General features: G+C 41.7%; 1 protein-coding gene across 1 annotated transcript in view; it reads right to left on the reverse strand.

The window, feature by feature from the left end:
• The window catches only part of MYO5C (myosin VC), a 1763334-nt gene extending 1743614 nt beyond the window's left edge, over positions 1-19720 (reverse strand). Inside the window, exon 1 of the mRNA XM_044078824.1 lies at positions 19600-19720. Within this exon, the coding sequence (XP_043934759.1) occupies positions 19600-19641 (42 nt within the window). The 5' untranslated portion in view covers positions 19642-19720. The remainder of the gene's footprint in view (positions 1-19599) is intronic.
• Positions 19721-20863: the final 1143 nt, after the last annotated feature.

The raw sequence follows: 20863 nt of genomic DNA on the forward strand, positions 1-20863 counted from the left end.
ACCACATATCCATCAACCCAGCCCTTAAGATTCTCGCTGATGACCCAAAGAGACATCGATAGATGGTTAACTGTTGTAACTTATGTAAATAAACAAAATATTCAGATTCAGTCCTTATGAAGCATGTACATATAATATATTTTATTTTATTAAGGGTGTACCTTAAAACATAGTTGTTTAACACTATTTAAGGTACAAGAATAAATGTGGTTTTAACATACAATATTTTATACCATATATATATTTTATATACATTTTATATATACATATATTTTTATATATATTTTTTATATATTTTTTCATATATTTATTGGTATTTATACACCAAATTAATGTATTAATAAGAAATGAGTATTTCCTGTCACAATTTCTTTGATGATTTTACTTATATTTAATTTTTACAACATTTATATAAGTTGTAAACAAAATTATGAAATGTTAAGATCATGAATTCCTATGAACCTCTACAACTTTGTATTATACTCAAGTGTAAATTACCAAAGGTTTGGTTCAGCATTACCTCAATGTTAATTAGTGTCAATTAATGGCCAGCCTATGAGAAGTCAAGATCAATTAAGAGTGTTCTACTTAGATGTATTTAAACTGAAGATTTGTATGTGTAACAGATTCTGATGAAGTCTCCATATGGGAGATGAAAGCGCTTAATCTGTTTTTTTTTTTTGTCAAATAAATTGGTGTTTTGAAACGTTTTATCTAGTGTTCTGTTGGACTTGGACCTTGAATTTATCAAAATTGAGTTTCCACGTTTTTTTAAGAGGAAAACCTTTATTGTTACTGGAGAACAGCGCCTATAACTGCATTTTTTCTCTGTTTGGAAGTTGTGTGCTTTTCGGTTACTAGTGGACCATAAGTCTCTCTAAGGTTGAAGCCTTTTTAGAGGCACTGCAGCAATGACAGAGTCCACAACTTGTTCTGTACTCAACATTTTCGGTCCTTAAGGGGCCAGAGGATCATGTCCAGTTTCCTAGGAAAAAGGATCACAACTTTGGGTTCAATGTACTCTTTCCTGGAGACAACCTTGTGTGCAGTCGGCACCACAAAGGAAGGTGAGGGGAGTAATCTAAATACCTTCATTGATGGTGTCTAGCTCAGTAGACTCAAAGACAGAAAATTTGCTTTCTCTCACATGATGTCTTGCTGTGTTCCCTTGGTGAGGAGTGATCTGGGAAGGAAGATCAAAAGCTGGATTCATGCTCTCCTCTATGTTTCTACTAGAGACCCACAGCCCACTTTCCCAATACCATGAATTTATGAGAAGCTCAGATACAGGACAGAAGTGGTACCTGGACAAGGCCAGTGGTGAAACAGGCACCTAGGGGAAACACTGCTGCAAATGAGGCTTCTTAACATCTGCATCATTACTGAGGCACTCAAAGTTGAGTGCTTGGTATTGACCTCTGCTGACACAGGTGCAAGTTAAACACCAGCTGTGAGCCTGGATGCTGGATAACTGCTTGATGCTGATGGAGATTCTCTCTGGCCCAAGGCACATGGACTCAAAACCCAAAATCTCCATCCCTTAGAATGACAGTGACATCAGGCCAGTCAGAGGTCATGGAGACAATTTACTGTGAAGGAGGTAATGAAATCAAGACTGGCAGTGCTGTAGGTGGAACTGACAGATTAGTGGTAAGCCTGACAGGTACTGACACCAGAAGGTTGCCGGACAGTCACAACATAACTGGCATTAGAACTGGACAAATGAGGACACTGGAAAAGAAGAAGGAAGAGTGACAGTATCCTTGTCTGGTCCAGAATGAGAGGGAGATGGGATAAGACACAAATCCATTTCTGCTTGCAGTATGCCTTTGACAACTTCACATAGTCTATATTCAAGGAGAAGGACCTGTGGGAAGAAGCTTATTACACAGAGTTGGCAAATGGAGACCTAAGGGAAGTAGTTTTTAATGCAAGCAGACCAGTTAGAAAAGAGAAGATAAGCCACCTAATAGGGAGGAAGCTCCAAGAACAACTTCTTCTTTCATTTTCTCCCAGTTAGGGGTCAAAACAAAGGATTACTGGTCCACAGATTGATTGGCAGCAGGGGGTTTTATGGTGTTGAATTGCAAGCCTGGCTCCCAACCTTCACAGAAGGCACACACACACACACACACACACACACACACACACACACACACACACACACACACACACTACCTGCATGTCTTCAAAACTCACTTGACTGCAGGAAGGACATGCAGACTCCACAAAGAAGGCACTCCAGCAAGAATTGAACTGGAGAATCTCTTGCTGTGAGGCAACAATGCTAACCACTGCACCACCGCAGCCAACATAAGAGGAAGTTCCAAGAACTATTACTGCAAAAAGAAAAGCAAACTGCAAATGTCTCACTTAGAAAGTCCAAAAAGGCCAATGGGATCAATTTTATTTTAAAGAATAAGGTTTGAGTGAAAATAAATTTATTTATTTATTTAACATTTGTTTACAGGGAAAGTCCGACTGAGACAGAGCCCATTTTCAGCAGAGGCCCAGGGTGAAATGCACCAGATACATGTCATTGGAATGTGGGAGGAAACTGGAGCACCCAGAGGAAACCCACATGAATGCAGAAGGACAGGCAGACTCCACAGAGAAGGCACCCCAGCTGAGAATTGAACTGCAGAACCTCTTGCTGTGCAGTGACAATGCTAACCTCTGCACAACTGCACTACCTGCAGTGGCACTAAAAATGTAACGAAGCAAAGTGAAGTCTGGGCCAGTTGGACTGAAAGAGTGCTAGCAAGCAGAAAATAATATTTGAAAAAAGATGGTGGTGTGCAGAATCTTGTGCATTTGGAGGAGGAATCTATGACTGAGAAAGTTCTGACTGATGCAGGGCAGAGTGAAAGCTAGCCTTTCAATTCCATTGGTGAGCAGGATGAACGTGACAATGTCAAACATTTTAAGTACTGCAATGTTTCTGAGAATGTTGTCGCTGTCACTCTGGTAAGTAGGGAGCCAACCACTGAGTAGCAATTATGCTGGTAGCATAAATTTCTTTACATGGAGGTTATAGCATAATAACGCTTGCTTAATTACCCAGGATGAAAGCAAAGGCTATTGGATGACATTTGGACTACACGACAACAGCCAGGCTGGCTAAGGTGGTATGCGGTATAATAGAATCTATGACTTGACATTTAGACATGTTTTTTCCCCTTCCACCAGGATACAAACGCAGTAGATTATGTAAAAAATCCAAAGGAAGCACAACCAGCCAACAGAGCACTGAACCAGCGTAAAGACAAAACAAAATAAACAAGTCACCATAAATCAAACGCTGGTACCTAATGGCACAAACTCCAAAGTTGCAAGTAGGTCAATAAGACAATCAGCATAAAAATTTCCAACAACACTGCTCAGCGTCGTATAAAGGGTTCCTTTATTCAAAGATAAACACAAGTAAGCGCTTTCACCTGTAGGCTTCTTCAGACTTATACACAGCATGAAACACATTCTGAATTTAAATATCCCACTTCATACAGTGATTGGTCAAAATTTCACCATATAAACACATAGTCAAAATTGTAAATCTCATCATCTAAAGCGCTGATACAACAAAAATAGATATCATAAAAACAGTTATATTACTATGCATATAGAAAATATAAATAAATATATAAAGCTGGTATGTATATATCTCTCTCATGTTAAAATAACATAGCATATCAACAAAGTTGTACATTAAAAATTGTTATTGGAACATTTTTATGCTGATTGTCTTATTGACCTACTTGCAACTTTGGAGTTTGTGCCATTAGGTACCAGCGTTTGATTTATGGTGACTTGCAGTAGATTATGTGACAAAGAGGAATTATTTCAAAATTACTAATGCATCCATTCTCTGCCAAACTACTCAACAGTGCAGTAATAGAGCTTCTTTTGTATCCTGTCCATGCATTTTTTTCCATTGTTAACAATGCCTCTGATGTACAGCACAATTATTTGTCAGTTTATTTTACACAGACATTGTTATATTTAGCCATTTGCTCCTGTGATTAACTGAATTATTCCCAAATACAGCAGGTGAATACTCCAACCTGACAAATGCAAATTCCATAATGGCAAAACACTCAAATGTCTCTATTTTGGAGGTATATCCCTATTTTAAGGCATTCATACAATTTTCTGAATCTTACCTCAACACACGATTTTTGAAGTAGTCTACTACACACACAAAATGACCAATGCTAGTGGCAATAATAATTTAAAGAAAGAGTCTATATATCTTACACCTCCCTTTTTCAGAAGCAAAAATAAATTACCTTGTGTAGTAAAACTTTGCAATATGGTCCATTAAAGTCTACAGATTTTACATAGTTTCTTTGGTAATGTGTGTATACGTTTCCATTGTTTTTGTCACTCTGTTTTTTAAATATGTTTTCTGAGTAGTATCCCACATTCCTACTGGAAGAAGGAAGAGATGTGTTATTTGGTTTTAAAATGTTATGCTAATTAGATGTCCAGATTTTTGGCCAGATATACCTACTTTGCAAGGGCCTTTGTACCCATTTTCAACATCTGCAGCTTGAAAGCAAAGCATGGCACTGTAAAAACCACCACCCATACATGCTCTCTTTCCTTATTTTTTTAACATTTTCAGACATACTATATCATTGCTTAGACTCAGAGACTGGCTAATACTTTTCTATGGCTCAGATAATGCTAGACACATGTCTTCATGTTTTGAAGAAAGGAGGTTGACTCTGCTAAGTTAGCTGGGATGAGGGTGTTGGAAATTATTAGAGAGAGAAACATTTACTGGGCACTCTAGCAGGTTTATACCAGACACGTTTATATTTGATCTAATATTAAACATGCTTATACCTCATTAAAAAGAAATGAAGTGTTAAGTCCAAAAAAGGAAAGAAATCTGCTAAACATATAAAATCATTTGAACATGCCTGGCTTTTAATTTGTGTACTTTTGCATATGCAATAAAAAATACTCCTATCGTTTGTCAGACTCAAAGGGATTGCTTCTGCTAAAAGGACTAACTACAGAATGTTAACAATGCTCTAGTTAGGTTCCTAGGTTCATAGGTAGGTACTAGGCTATTGGCCCAAGGGCCTACGTTAGCCTAACCAACAAGGTTCCCTGGCTTATGCCACCCAAGAAAGTTATTTTCATGTGCCACTGTCGAGCAGAGACACAGAAGTGATCACCAGGGTGTATTTCTTATTTCCCATCCACTCATCAAGATTTTCTTGAAGAGTGCTAATGAAGAATTTTGCTTGACAGAGATGGGTAGCCTGTTCCAGAGTATGGGAAGTCTCTGGGACAGGAATCTATCCCTCCAGCATGTCCTGCTTATTATGGTGACAACGTTTGGGTCCCTAGAGCATGTAGCTTGGAGGGATTGGGATTTCTTTAGGTGTAGCATGTCCAACAGCTCTGGGTTTGACATAGATTTATATGTTAGGCAGAGAACACCTCGGAGTAGGCGATATGCTACGGAGTAAAGCTGGAGTTTTTTGAGGCAGTCAGTGTAGGGCAATTGTTTGAGGCCAGTAATCCTCTTTGTGAGGTACTTCTGTGGCCTTTCCAGCTGCTGAAGATTTCTTGTGAGGTACATTCCAAAAGGGGCGTTGTACTCTATAACGGGTCTAATGAGTGTCGAGTAGAGGGGAACAATGACCTCTTTTTTTCCTGGATGAGAACCCTTTCATGATGAGGTGTGGCACGTAGAAGGACTTCCTGACTACTGTGGCGATGTGACTATCAAAGGAGAATCTACTGTCCACCTGGGTCCCACGTTCTCATCACACATTCCGTGTTAAGTAGGTTGCTGCCTATGTGGTAGTTCATGGGTACAGAGTTTTTACCAAAGGGGATGACACTGCACTTTTTGGCATTGAGGCCATGGCTCTGACACCAGGCATCTGTCTCAGCAAGGCCCTTCTGTAGGATGTCCATATCATTTGGGGACTTTACTATTGCTCATATTCAGTCATCTGGGAACTTCATTAGCCAGAGGCCTTCTGTGTTAGCCTGTACTTTTGAGAAGTAGATACCAAACAGGAGAGGTTCCAGGATGGACCCTGTGGTACTCCACTTGTCACTGCTTTGAGGTCAGATTTGGAGTCTGCAGCTTTTACAGTGTGGGTTCTGTCAGTGAGCCAGTTGGCAACCCATCTTGTGACGTAGGGATTTATACCTAGTTTAGTGAGTTTAGCTATAATTCCAGAATGGGGGATGGTGTCGAAAGCCTTGGTGAGGTCAAGATAAGATGTGTGAACCACCTTACCCTCATCTATGGCTTTAGTGACTGCCTCAAAGAAGTCGATCAGGTTCAGGAGGCATGATCTGCCTTTCACAAACGCGAATTGGGTGGGATCCAGAGTTTGGAGGTTACCAATGTCTTTGTTTATGAGTTTCATGATGATACGTTCCATGGCCTTGCAGACCAGGCTCATCAAGCTAATAGGTCAATAGTTCCCGGGATCAGTGGTGGCTCCCGCTTTGTGGAGTGGGATAACTGTTGCTGTGTGCCATTCAGTGGGCACAAAGTCAGATGTGAGGCTATTACTGAACATGGTGCTTAAGTGGGGAGCCAGTTTGTTCTGAAGTTCGTGTAAAATACAGCCTGGGATGTTGCCCGGTCCCATGGATGCTGTGTTTTTGGCTTTAGACAGTGCAGCTTTTACCTGCGTAGTTGTGATTACAGGGCCTCTGCATTCTTCCTGTATAGATATGGGCCCTTTAGGGGGTGGGGGGGGGGTAAAGTTAGCACTGAACCCATCTGCCAGGATGTTGGCAATATAGGATTTCTGAATCAAATTAACTTGGCCATCCCATAATCACCAAACCAAAATAAGTCTGTTTTTCTCCTTTTGCACATTGCTTGTCCCACTAAATAGTACAGTGAAAAGCAAAATCCATTTAATAAGATCAGTGGGCCCAGTTCAGTTAGTACATTGAATCCAATGTGTGATTAATCATTGCCAAACTATTAATAAACAGCACGGTGCCAATGAAGAGATACAAAAGTACACTCTTTCTCTCTCTCTCTTATGAGTTGAAGCTGACTCCTAGAATGACCCCATGGACATCCACCACTATCTCTGGGGTTTAAAAGGCAAAAGGATAAATGAAAGTAGGCTGCTAGGTCTTTTTCCCATATCACACAGGCACAAACTTACACCTATGAACAATTTAGAGTCCCTAATCCACCTATTACATATCTTTGCAATTTGGAAAGTAACTGCAGAACCTGGAAAAAACCATTAAGAACACAGGGAGGACATGCTGACTCTGCACAGAAGGAATCCTATCCCAGAATCACAACACAGAGCCTAATGCTGTGAGGTGGCAATGCAACCTGATGTGCCACCCTACAGAAGCGCTACTTCATATTAAGTACAGTTGTGTTCACTTACCATAAATGTACATGGTCGAGTGTATTCACTGTTGCAGTCATTACATTTGGGTTATCTGCTTGCAGGTAGCCAGTCGGCCTGATTAACAAAGCTTTGGGTCCTATGTTGGTTGCTGTCTCTTCTTCCGTGACGTCAGGTCGTCAGGATTTTAAAACATGCAGTCGACGTCATTACATCAGTTTTTCTTGCCCCAGATGTCAGGTGCCCCCCTAATGGGAAGCAATTAAATCTATAAATATACAAGGTTATACCTCAAACAAAAAATCAAATACACCAAAAAGCTTTTAAGCATTGAAAAGGCATCACTGGTTTACTAAGGGATGGTAAAGGACAGCAGGGTATTAAGCCAGGCTAGGTTCAGTGTTTGAAAGAGAGAGGTGCAGGAGTCTCTTCTCCTGCTGAGCAGGGTAGGCAGGGGGTCTGAGGCAGGTGCCATGGGCCCAGCAGTGACACAGTGCGCGGGAGGGGTACCATTGGTGTGGTGGCTGGGCTGGGCCAAATCAAAAAGTTTGTCTGATAGTTCTGGGGAGAGGCAAACAGGTCTATATCTGGGATCCCCCATTTTGTTGTCAACAACATGTTGTCTTTGGTGATTTCCAATTTTCGTGTGGGTCCATCCAGGTTCTGCTGTATACCATTGTAGTTTCCTCATATGCAGTCTTGCATATGGAATTAGAAAGAATGCAGCCATGAATGAACCCCAAGGCTTGCAGTTATTTGCAGATGATAGGGTTTTGTGTCAAAAGTATGTCCTGTTTTTTGCCCCAATTAGACAAATCGTACGGGTATTGGTATATTTGATTATTTTTTTTTACAAAAAAAAAATGCAATGACTGGAAGGCATTTGTAGATACCACCTAGATGATAGATAAGCCAAAGGGCAGTGGCAGAGAACTGATAGTGGTGTAGCCTGCATTGAAGCGTGCGTATCTATCTTCCATTTTCCCTGATTGGGATGTGCAGGGCATGCTTAGTTTTTAGTGTATTTGCCAACCCAACCAGGCATCAGAAGGAGAAGAGGTATAGAGTCAGGGGCCATGCTAGTTTCCGAAAAGGCATCAACAACAATGTCCAGTACAGGAGGTATAGCTAAAGGCCTGTGCTGGGGCAGGAGTAAGAAATCCCTAAGCCTCTTTTTTGAATCAGAGAAATCCTGACTTTCCCAATGAAAAGGCTCCCTGAGAGTATGCAAGGTTTCACCAATGAGAAATAATCTGAAGGGGAAGCAGAGGGAATAGAGTCCTCCACATCAGAATCCTCATAGGTAGATAAGGGTAAATCCTGGTCATCAAAGGAAACAGAAATTTCAGAATCCTGGTCAGAAGTATCATAAGCAAACTCAGTCCTAGGTCTCTTAGAGGGGGAAGGTTGGCTTCCCCTGATTTCAGTAATAAGGTCTTCAGTCATTCTTATCATTTGTTCTTTAGGCATAGAGGCCTGACCATGCAGTCTGGGCATCAGTTTTCTAGGCATGGTTCGAGTTTTAGGCCTTGAAGAAGAAAATGGCGCCAATTTAATATGCAAGTCAGTAGGCCTGAATACACCCTCAGAAGCCGGTGCCTGCACAGTGGTCCAGACCCATCCAAGGTAGAGACATCTGCAGGTTCCACAGTTGAAGCATATTGCGGCATACCAGACTCCGAATGCATCTCAGAAGAGGCCTGCGAATCTGAAGTAGTGGGTATCAGGGGCTGCGAAAGCACCTCACTGTTTACTGGTGAACTGGGCAGCCTGTCTCTGTATTTATCTTTGAAGGTTTTTTTGGAATGTCGGTAGTTGGATGTCTTACCAAAGACATATCAGGATAATTGAACTGAGCATGAAAACATTTAGAAGCGTAAATATACCAACGACAGACAGTTTGTGGTTTAAATAAGGCACAAAACCAACAGCGAGGTACGTCGTGGTCAGGGCCAAGGCAAGGAATACAGTGCAAATGAAAATCTTTATGAGGTATTTGCTTTCCACAAGAAATGCAATTATTTAATTTTAATGACATCGGTTTGGAGAAAGAAAAAGTTTCCCCAACGGGGTACTTAGCTTTTAATTGAAGACTTCGCTTCTGAAACTCAAAAACGAAAATTTCAGGAGTCGGCCGACCGGTACTTGCGAACTGCTTCTGCTTCAGGCACCACACAGCAAGAAAGACTGATGTAATGATATTGACTGCATGTGTTATACCCCTGACAACCTGATGTCATGGAAGAAGAGACAGCAACCGATGCAGGACCCAAGACTTTGTCAATCAGGCCGACTGAGAGCAACTTGCAAGCAGATAACCCAAATGTAATGACTGCAACAGCGAAACACAAAGAACCTCAAATTAGTAGAAAATATTTTTCACAAAAATTTCAATAAGCCAAAATATGAGGAAAACTCAAGGCTGAATGAAGATGTCTGATGATTAAAGGGACAGGTAGAAGGGAAGGTTGCACTCTCCTTTTCTGGGGACAGAGCTATAAAGCTCCATTACTGGCCATTCATCTAGTAATAACTAAATGGTACAGTTCTCAGCAGCTTTTACTTGAGGTGGGTGAAAACAACTAAAGGTAGTGTACTCATTGGCCTTAACTTAAATGTGAATGGTGATAGCAGCCAATTAAGCATCAGACTGCAGGATTTTTTAATTTGAATAGTCTGTTGAGACTGACCAAATGCAACTTCATAGACAGAAGCCCTACAAGCCCAACATAAACCACCACTACTAAAGGTTCAAATCAAAGGTAGACAAAGATTATCCAGCAGTTAAGGTCTATCTGAACTTCACAAACAAACTGATAGATAATGTGCACAGAGTGATGTTGGTTTTTGTTGTACATAGCACAATGCTGGTAACATTGTTTATGACTTGCTGGTAACATTGTTTATGACTAAGGAGGATCCAGGAGGAACTAGTGTGATTAAACCTGTAGTTGGATAACTGATACTTTGGGGTAAGTTCAAAAATAAAATAAATACATATAAAGATAGTCATTTCAGAAACTGCAAGTCAGTGGCTACCCTACTTCTCTGGAGAGGTGGTAGCTGGATAGAAAGAGGAAAAAAATACTATCTGGTTTTAGTCAGGCTTAGAAAAAAAATCACTCAATGTGGTCTCAATATGGCAACATTAAACTTGGTGCTCAGTTGTGAAGCACATGGCATGAACATTGGAATTCAAACAAGAAATCCAGACAGTGTACAGGGGTATCTATCTAAATTTGTCAAAGGATCAAATTGTTGAAACACATATGATCGAGACAACATGGCTGACAATTTGATTTGTCGATCCATGCTGACTGACATCACAGTAGAGTAGAGATCTTGGAATTTGTCTTTTTCCCCACTTTCGTGCAATCTCAGAACTGCTATAAATAATCAGCAGGGGGTGCAGCCCCCCCTGCAAAAACATCTGTATTGTTGATGGGCACCGAGTGGCTTTATGTTAGTTTTTCTGTTAATTGCATTGTCGACAATATGGTCTCAACCACATGGGTTTCAACAGTGTGTTATTCTGATAAACTGACATATATCCATGTGCAGGGAAACATTAAGAAGGTTAAAAGGATTCAGAAGTAGGTGACCAAGATAGACAGAGTGTCTGATTACCACTTGTTAACCAGGGTAGAACACTGATCCGAATGGACTACTGACAGCTTCAGCCTGGAATACAAACAAAACTGAAGTAAAGAACAGCTGTGTAAAATCTTACCATAACCACAGATGTCTTTCTCGTCCATGTTGCAGTATTCCAACCCTTGTGTTTTCCTGTCTTGCTACCTGAACATCCGGCCAGTATACAAAAGCTTCTAGTCACTGCTGGGTACATGGAATGCCTGACGTTGGCTAAGGAAATGTGGGCCACAAAAGTAATGTCTGCACATACCAGATCTCAGAACTGAGCACCCCAGTCAGACCCCAGTCCCAGGATAATTGTACAAGTCCAGTGTCATCCAGGAAAAGGCAGTTAAATGGGAAAGTGGGAAGGAGGGAGGGAAGTAATACTACACATGGAAGAGAAGGACATCGATGGTTATGGCAAGATTTTACACAACTGTTCTATGTCATGCTATTCTCATGTTGCAGTATTCCAACCCTTGGGTGAGTGCCAAAACTCTAAGGGAAGAAGGGTGGAGGCTTGGAGCTATTTTCTAGGAATCCATGAAGGATTGCCTTACCAAATCCCACCCTGGATTTCAATAATGTGATCCAATCTATAATGTTTGGTAAATGTGTGGACCAAGGTCCATGTGGCTGCCTCTAAAATGGAGGCAGTGTCCAGCCCTTTAAAGAAAGCCCCAGATGAACCCATAGCCCTAGTGGAGTGTGTTTTAATCTTAGACACTAAGGCTTTTCCATGGTATGTATAACAGAAGGAAATTGTCCTGGTAGAAATGGTCTGTTTTGTAACTGCTTTCCCCAGAGCCCTGGGATGAAAGGAGACAAACAGGTGGTCTGATTTACTGACAGACTTGGTCTTGTCAAGGTAAAAACCTAATCTGTATATGCACATCAAGGGAGTGTAAGGTGAAGGTGGGAAGGTGAATAGCTTTGTTTAAGGATAACTCATTGACCACCTTGGGCATAAAGGAAGGGTTGGTCCTAAGAGATACCCTATCCTTGTAGAAGGAAAGGAAAGGGGGAATAGCTATAAGGGCCTGTAGCTCTGACACTCTCCTGGTTCATGTCAATGCTACCAGGTGTACTGTTTTCCAAGTGCAGTGCTTTAGAGAGGCCTTAGCAGCTGGTTCAAAATGGTCCAGCGTGAGCTTCTCTAAGACATAATTCAGGTCCCATGGGGGGGGGGGGGTAGGTTTCCTGGAGGGCCAGAGCTGTAGCACTCCCTTTAAGAATAACTTTGCAGACAACCGAGATGCTAAAGGGGGTCCAGAGGCAGACAAGCTGAAAGAGCAGCAAGGTGGGCTTTAACAGATGAGTACGCCAACCCTGTCTGTAAGAGCTCATACAGGTATGACAGCACCAAGGGAACGTCAGCCTAGAAAGGGTCCAACTGTCTTTGTAATCACAATATGGAGAATCTTTTCCATTTGGACAAATAAGATTTCCTAGTGTTAGGTTTCCTGGCTTCCTGCAGGAATGTGAGCACATCCTCATTGTACAGGTGTCTGTAATGGATCAGAATTCTATTACCCACAGAGTAAGGTTCAGAGATTGCAGGAGGGGATGGATTAGTGATTCCTTGTCCTGTGTGAGAAGGTCCACTTGGTGAGATAACTTGCAATGATTGCCCCTGGCTAAATCCAGAAGTGGGAACCAATGCCATCTTGGCCAAAAGGGAGTCACCAACAAGATTTATGGTTTGTCCTGCTGAATTTTTCAGTAGGACTTTCTGAATAAGTGGGAAGGGGAGAAATGCATACAGAAACATCCCCTTCCAAGAGACTGAAAAGGCATCCATTGCCCTCGCTAGTGGACTGGGTAGCCTGGTACAAAATGATGGAAGCTGTCTGTTCAGAGGGGAGGCAAATAGATCTATTTGAGGTGTACACCATTTGTGGACTATGTCCAAGAACACATCCCTGCGGAGCATCCATTCATGGGATTGTGACATGGGCCTGCTCAAGGTGTCTGTCTGGATGTTCTGCTCTGAAGGGATATACACTGCCTGCAAAGTGGCGCCCTGCTGAGTAGCAAGCTTCCAGACTTAGGAGAGCTAGTCTGCACTGCAAATAGGATTTTGCTCCCCCCTGCTTATTCACATACCACAGAACTGTAGTGTTGTCTGTGAACAATTTTAGGGGTCCCTACTTCAATGTGTTGGAAAGCTTTCAGGGCCAAGAGAATTGCTCTCATCTCTCTGATACTGACATGTTCTTGCCTGATGGAGTCTGACCAGGTGCCATGGTCTCTTAGGGAACCCATGGGTGCTCCCCAACCCAGATCTGAGGCATCCATGTACATCTCTTGCACTGGCAAGGGGGCCTATATGGGGAGTCCTGGGTTGGAGGTCACTTGATTCAACCACCAGAGAATCTCTTTCCTGAGACAAGGTAGGAATAGGATTTTGTACTCTAAGGGGTGAGTGCTGTGTCCAAACAGACCTTAGGTACCACTGTATCTTCCTCATGTGGAGCCTTGCCAATGGCAACATGACAATAGTCGATACCATATGACCCAGGAGTCTGAGGTACTGCCTGGCAGTCAGGACTGTGGCTTGAAGGACAGAGATCAGATACTGCTTGAAGTTTTCCACCTTTGAGGTGGGAGAAAGGCCCTCATGATAAACGTCCTTACCCTGCATCCCAGGAAAGTTTGGTCCTGAGAAGGGTTCATGCTGGACTTGGGGTAGTTTATCTTGAAACCTAGAGCTTGCAGGAATTCTAACACTGTTTATAGATGGCTTAGCAAGGACTCTGAATGGTCTGCCAGGATCAGGAGGTCGGCCAGGTAAGGGAATATTTCAATCCATTGAGTCCTGCAGAAGGCAATCACTGGTGCCAAGCACTTGAAGACCCTTGATGCTGTAGAGTCCAAAGGGCAAGGCAGAGAAATTAAAATGTGAGGAGCCCACAGAGAAGTGAAAGTATTCCCTGTAACTGGGCCTTATGGTGATGTGCAAGTAGGCATCCATCATTGATGTCCAAGGTGGCCAGGAATCATGAGGTAAAATCAAGGGGAAGAGGGTCTGCAGAGTGAGAATCTGAAAGGTGGGGTACTTGCAGGAAAAGATTGAGGTGTGAAAGATCTAGGACTGGTCTTCAAGGACCACCATTTCTTGGGACTAGGAAGAGCCTGGAATAGAAACCCTTTCCCTTTTCTGTCATAGGGACAGACTGAATTGTTCCTTGGACAATAAGGCTGTCTATAACCTGCTGGAAAAGGAGAAGCTGCTCTTTGGGAGGCTGTGGCATACCCCTTAAGGCAAGTGTTGTGATCCAGGTCATGAAATAACCCTTTTCTATAATGGATAGGGCCCACCTGTCTGATATAATGTTTTTCCAAACAGGAAGACAGTGAGAGAGTCTTAGGAAAAGGGGAGTGGAATTGGGAAGTTTGTTTGATAATAACACTGGTAGTCACAGACTACCTGTCCTGTCCTGAAACTCAGGCTTCTGGGGCAGAGCATGAGCAGGCCTGGAGTGTGTTTGTTGCTTCCTGGTGCTCTTCCTGAACCTGGAAGGATATGGCTGAATGTTTCCTTACAAATTGAGTTTTAGAGGATTATTTCCTGTGGAATTTGGGGAGTGGAGAAACAAACATGTGTTCAAGGTCTTGTAACTTCTTCCCCTTCTCTTGCAGAGTTTTGAACAACAAAACCACTTTTTTTCCCACAGACGGCCAAGTTATCCAGAAGCACATCCAACAGTTTTGCCCTAATATCATCAGGTAAGGGCTGTAACCTTAGCCAGGAATATCTTCTCAAGACTGAGGCAAATGCAGCACATCTGGGAGAAACTTCAGCTGCATCATATCTGCACCTAATAGAATGCCTAGTGACCTCAGAAGACAAGGATACAAGGCTGGATATCTGTGTTTTGGCAGAAGAGTCTGGGACCTCTGTCAGAAGCTTTGTGGCTTGTCCTAACAGAGCTAAGGCATTTTTAGACATACGGGTTTGGTAGTTTACTGCCCTGAATGCCAAAGTAGCTGATGTGTAAACCTTTTTTCCAAGATGTTCCATGGCCTTGCTGTCTTTATCTGTAGGGAGAACTGAGGTGGATGGACGCAGTTCACAGGGCTTATCAGCTGAAACTGATACAGTGCCAGAGTCTGCTACTGGGCATTTAATAAGAAACTTGGCCCCCTCAGGGACCCTGTAGAACCTATCAGGCCTTTGGGGGGGCAGGGTGCTGTGAATCAGGATTCACGGAGGCTGCATTAAATGCTTCCAGAAAAGCTGGCAAGACTGGAGGTATAGCTGAAGGCACAGGAGAGTCCATTTGTGGAAGTTCATAATATCATTTCTGAACTTCTGTCATTAGGGTGGAATCCCACTAAAAGAACTCTCTCATTTTGGAAATGGTCTCCCTGAAGGTGAGCTCCTCACCTGATGAGTCTGTCTCCGGAGAATCTTCTTCTGGGGAGGTATATCCAAGGGGAGATAGTAACTATGACACATAGGACAAGGAATCCTCTGAGGAGGAGTCAGAGGAGTCCTCATGTTCATGTAGAGAGGTATCTAGAGACTGAGGCCTAGGGCTAATTACAGGCGGAGTCACTGGGGAGGATGAAGACGTAGCAGGCCTAAGAGCCAAAAAAGCATTAAAGAGGCTCTGAAAAAAGGCCTGCCAGTCTGGTTGGCTCTGTACAGGAGAAGAAAGGTGCATAATTTTTTTATCTTTTTAGGGAAATCCTAGAGGGCATAGGGGCTAAGGTAGACCTAGGTTCAGAGACCTCTGTTGTAGTGGAAGTGTCCATCTGGGCGGCCGGTACAAGCCAAGGTTCCCCCCTCACCATCGTTAGCCGATGTCTGCGATACCTCCATGGATGTGCCTTCTGCTCTGGGTTCTGTGGCTTCCCCAACAGTACCCATATTAGCGGCAACCAAGTATTCCCCTAGGCTAACATCAGCCACAGGATGTACGTCGGGTAGCGGAGGTGCAGCAACGGATTCAGGCCTAACAACTTTGGCCATTTTCTTGGGTGGCCCAACTGGCTGAATGGGCAGCACTTCCATAACTAAAGCTAAACGTTTAAAGTGCTGACTTTCTAAATAAATGTTCAGGGTGTGCAGACAGCTGTGCAAGATTTTAGGTATGAAGGGCTGATAGACGGAACAGGACTTATGGTAATGCGTAGACTAAACAGAAAAGACAAAGCTCATGGGCGTCCTTATGGGGTTATCTGATGACTGCACCTACACTTTCCCTTCCTGGATGACATAAACCTAAACAAGCATGCAGTAACCCAAAAGAATGAAATGTCCCCAACGGGGTACTTATTTTGAAAAAGATGATCTGACGGTCGGTACGACAGGAACAGCTGACGTTCAACTGGCTGCAAAGAAGTTCTGAGGTCTGGTACATGCAAATATCACTTTTATGGCCCATGTTTCCTTAGTCAATGCCAGATGTCCCATGTACCCAGTAGTGACTAGAAACTTCTGTATATTAGCCAGACATTCGGGTAGCAAGAGAGGAAAGCCCAAGGGTTGGAATACTGCAGCATGAGATAAGGACATCAAGAAAATACAACTGACTGCAGTATACAGATAAAAATAAAAACAATGACATTCTGATACAGACAAAAATGTAGCACAATAACTTTCTATGGACATGGAAGATATGGATTAATAGTATGGGGAGAAAGTATATAACATGCACAGAACTGACACATTTATATAGAGTGCTGGTTCTTTGGATGGTTGTCAGACCAACTAGGAGAGAAACATATAAACATATAAACCAAGTGTTACGAGCTTGAAAGTGGAATAAAAATAGGAAGAATAAAAAAAAGTAGATAACAAGGAAGACAATGAGTTCAACAATACAGAAAATGACAGAACAGAATGGGTAAAGGAAAAAATACAGATATTTTTGTTTGTTTTTGTGGACTAGTAATGGGGTGATGTGGACTTTTCAAGTTGTTGGCTTATACTAATATCTGCTGAGGACACACCTATCAAACATATAACTTATTATGAACAGACAAATAATGTTACAAGTACCAAGTGATCCTACTGCTGGGAAAGCATTTGGACTGGCTTTCCTTAAATAGGTACTTATTGAAGATGAGTGTGAATTTGTGAAAAGAATGGATAACTTCAAGTTTGCAGAAAAGGGATTCCAATATTTGTGAAGCCATGATTGAGAAAGCCTTGTCAGTGCAATGAAATGAAATGTATTATGTGGAGTCAGCAAGGTTAGACTGTACAGTAAGGATGAGATCTGAGGAGACTGATTAGTTTATAGATAAGAGTGTTGTTCTGTACTGTGACTATTTCATAAGAAGTCAGTTTGCTTTGATTAGGATTGAGCAATGAGGCTTTCTTTGATAAAGTATCAAATACTGTTGACAGTGGATTCTAAGGTGTAATTTTTGGATGCTGCTGCAATAATTGTAAGGCCATTTTCAAGTTGGACATGAGTCTTTAAGGGAGAGGAAGTGGGGGGGGGGTGAGAAAAAAAATGGTTGTTCATTTTAATTTTGTCTGTGTTTGCATAGTGTTGACAATAAAAGTGTTGATCCAGTCAGACACTTCTAAAGTACAAGACATTTTCAGTTACTTCAGCATTACTGTACTGAATTTCCAAGGTTTGCAGGACTTTAGCTAAATTCTTGTGTGGAGCAATAATCATGGATTTCATTTTTTTGGAATTTAGGATAACCTTGTGTTCAGTTCTCCAATTAGATAACTGAGTGAGATCTTGTTTTAAATCTTTTTAAGACTGGAATGAGAGGTACTTCCACTATAAATTACTATATAATCAGCATATAATGGTAACTGAATATAATGGAGGTCAGCAGGGACCTTACCGATGAAAAAAGAGAACACTTAGAGAGAGAACTGATAATTTTTGGACACCTTGTCACAGAGCGGCAGAAGAAACAGACTGACCTATTTATTCTTTACAGCATACATTGTTTAGGAAGTCTTTAAACCAGTCTAGAGCCTGTGAACCAATTCCCACTCTTAGCATAGTGCTAAGAAGGACAGAGTTGTTATGTCTTTCGGCTTATCCCGATTAGGGGTCGCCACAGCGGAACTCCGGTCCACTAATGTTTGGTAGTGGATTTTTACGTGCCGAGTTACCAGCCCTGATGCACAGCCTTCAACGAAGGCATGCCCATTCACGCATGCCTCCACACAGAAGATGCTCTAGCTGAAAATCGAACGTGACAACATCTTGTTGTGAAGCGACAATGCTACCGCAGCACCACTACTACTACTAAGAAGGACAGAGTAATCTCACAAATCAATGGACTTTGTCACATCTATTGAAAATATTCCCATAAGCAGCAGTTTGTTGAAGTATTAAACAACATCACCTGTAAGGGTAAATAAGACTGCCATTGTACTTCTGTAAGACTAAAATTAAAAATGAAATCAGCTCTCTGAAGCATGGAATATAAAGAGAGGTAAATTGCACTAGCCACCAACTAATGGTAGACAGGGATACAGCCCGGGTTACATACAAACTGACTAGCATTTCGGGAAGAGGAATGATGAGCCAGAGGGTGTACGGGATGTTTTATGGGCATAGTTGTTTCAGGAGCTCCAACAGTGATACCAGGACTATAATAAGAAACGGTGGGTGCTTTAGTAGGTGAAAGGACAAAAGAGAGCTGCATCTCCAAGTAGGTGGGGGGGTGTTTCCCTCACAGTACCATTGCACTCCCCTCCCACACAAGTGATGTAAGCCAGCATGTTAGTAGAAGACAAAGTTTAAAAGAAAACATCCTGAAATCACAGTATGACAGCTCCCTGCCTGGCTCCTTTTCATGTATTCTAGGTGGGAATTCTAACTCCTTGGAATTAGCACATGGGGACTGGGACCGTGGTTTGTAGGGCTCTCTCAGAAGAGAAACCTTCACACCTTGGTGGTTATCACATGTGAAGAACCACTGAGGATAGGGAAGAGGAGTGAGCTAGCATTATAATTTGAGGTCAGTGTCAGCAGACAAAAAACTTACAACACTAACCATGCTTGGTGTCAATGAAAAAAGAAGCAATTACGAATTTGGCTGGGATCAGGGAATCCTGAAAGAAAGGAGGAAAATATTAGGTAGGCCTAGAAAAGAATAGCATATCAAGAGGGATGGGACAGAACTTAAAAAATGTAATATCTTATTAAACCTGTTATAAGGAGCAATTTCTTTACAGAACTGGTGCTGGATCAATGGAGCTCACTTTCGGGGTGTTTGCAGAGTGCAATTCTCTGGAGGTACTAAAAAGAGGGTTACAAGTGGAAGACAAGTCACTAAACTGGCATACAGAGGCAACTATTTAAGGGCTAAGTTGCATGCCTGGACAATACCCCCTTTTTCATTTGTGAAACCATAAGATCCTAGTCTCTACTAATAATCAATATAAAAACAAAACTAAATGTTTACTGCATTATACAAATTAATAGCAAAGTACTGTGATTCTCTTCCATCACTGACAGCCACAATATTCATTGTGTTAATGAGGCATTATAAAACATACGTGTTACATTCATAAAACAGTAGCACATCTTGTTCATGGGCAGTAGTGAAGCCTCCAGAGCTGTATTGCTCACAACTTGATAACATAACCTTAACTGACCATTGTTTTTACCTTATCAGCAAAATGCTGGACAATAAATGCTCTATTGGACATTCTTGGCTTTTCAAAAAGGGTGCTCTTGCCAAGAAAATTGTTATATAATTTCTGAAGCCAGTTCTCATCTGTTCCTTGGGGTAACTGTGAAAGGAAGCACAACAACAAAACATCAACGTTATCGCACTTGTTTTTCTAATTAAGAACAATTCTTCACCATGAAAATAACAAACAGCATGTTTACTAATCATGCATTTTTGTCTGCCATGGTATTAACGAAACATCATGCTGCACCGTAAAAAAACTAAAGCAGAATATTAACTGCAGGTGTACATAAACCTAAAACAATGTATGGCAGTCAAGGGGTAACAGAGAGAAGTTGCAGACGTTACCCCAAAGGCATTCATCTCTAGGTGGCACACCTTTTAAGCATTCTATTTCATGATGGGTTTGGGCCTATAACCACAGTCATGAAGTCTGATCAGTATCTAGCTGCATGGTCAGCAAACTGTGGATCAATGCCATGTGGGCATATCTAACCAAACAGAAATACAGTATTAATGAGAGCTCATACCTTTCTAACTACATGGAAATGTATGTGTTTGTATGTGTATGTGAATAAAGTCAAGTTTAACTGGTTAGTCCCAACTGAAAAGGCTGTAATTTATTGTCAAAAAATGTCAACAGACATCAATCTTAAAAGCAACCATATTTTTATTAAACAGAAAAAACTTTGTAGGGCAAAAGCAGAATGGCATTACTTTAATCTCAGACCAAACAAGGTAGCATGCCTTATCTGCAGTTGGGCAAACAACAGTGTTCGACCAGTCTGTATCCCTGCTTGAAATATACTCGTACTTCAACAGTTCAGAAATAACTACACAAAACAGAAATGGCTAAATTTAAAGTTCTCAAGCAGGCTGCTAAAAAGCAAGTCTATGAATATACTGCTAGAAGCAATTTCCACATATGGACAGTCACAATTTACCCTTGGGGTTTTCATCATAGTTTAGAAATCATAGTAGCATGAATACAGTTTCCTTCTTCAGGACAGTAGCAGCTTCCTCACTTTCTGAGGTTTTCTAGTACCGACAAAGAAACTCTCCTTGCTTCCAGATAACACTGTGCAGAAAAACATTCTTCTAATCTCTAACTTCCAGGAAGACTAGTCCTTAGGCAGGACCTTTTTCAATGGTAGATTTAACTCATTAAACATTCTGGAAGTACAACTTTATAACACAAATTACAACACAGAGCCTCTTCTGCTGCTTTTTTCTCGATC

Source organism: Protopterus annectens, chromosome 7.part1 (assembly GCF_019279795.1).
Source record: "Protopterus annectens isolate FY-2018-M chromosome 7.part1, PAN1.0, whole genome shotgun sequence".
Classification (NCBI taxonomy): domain Eukaryota; kingdom Metazoa; phylum Chordata; order Ceratodontiformes; family Protopteridae; genus Protopterus; species Protopterus annectens.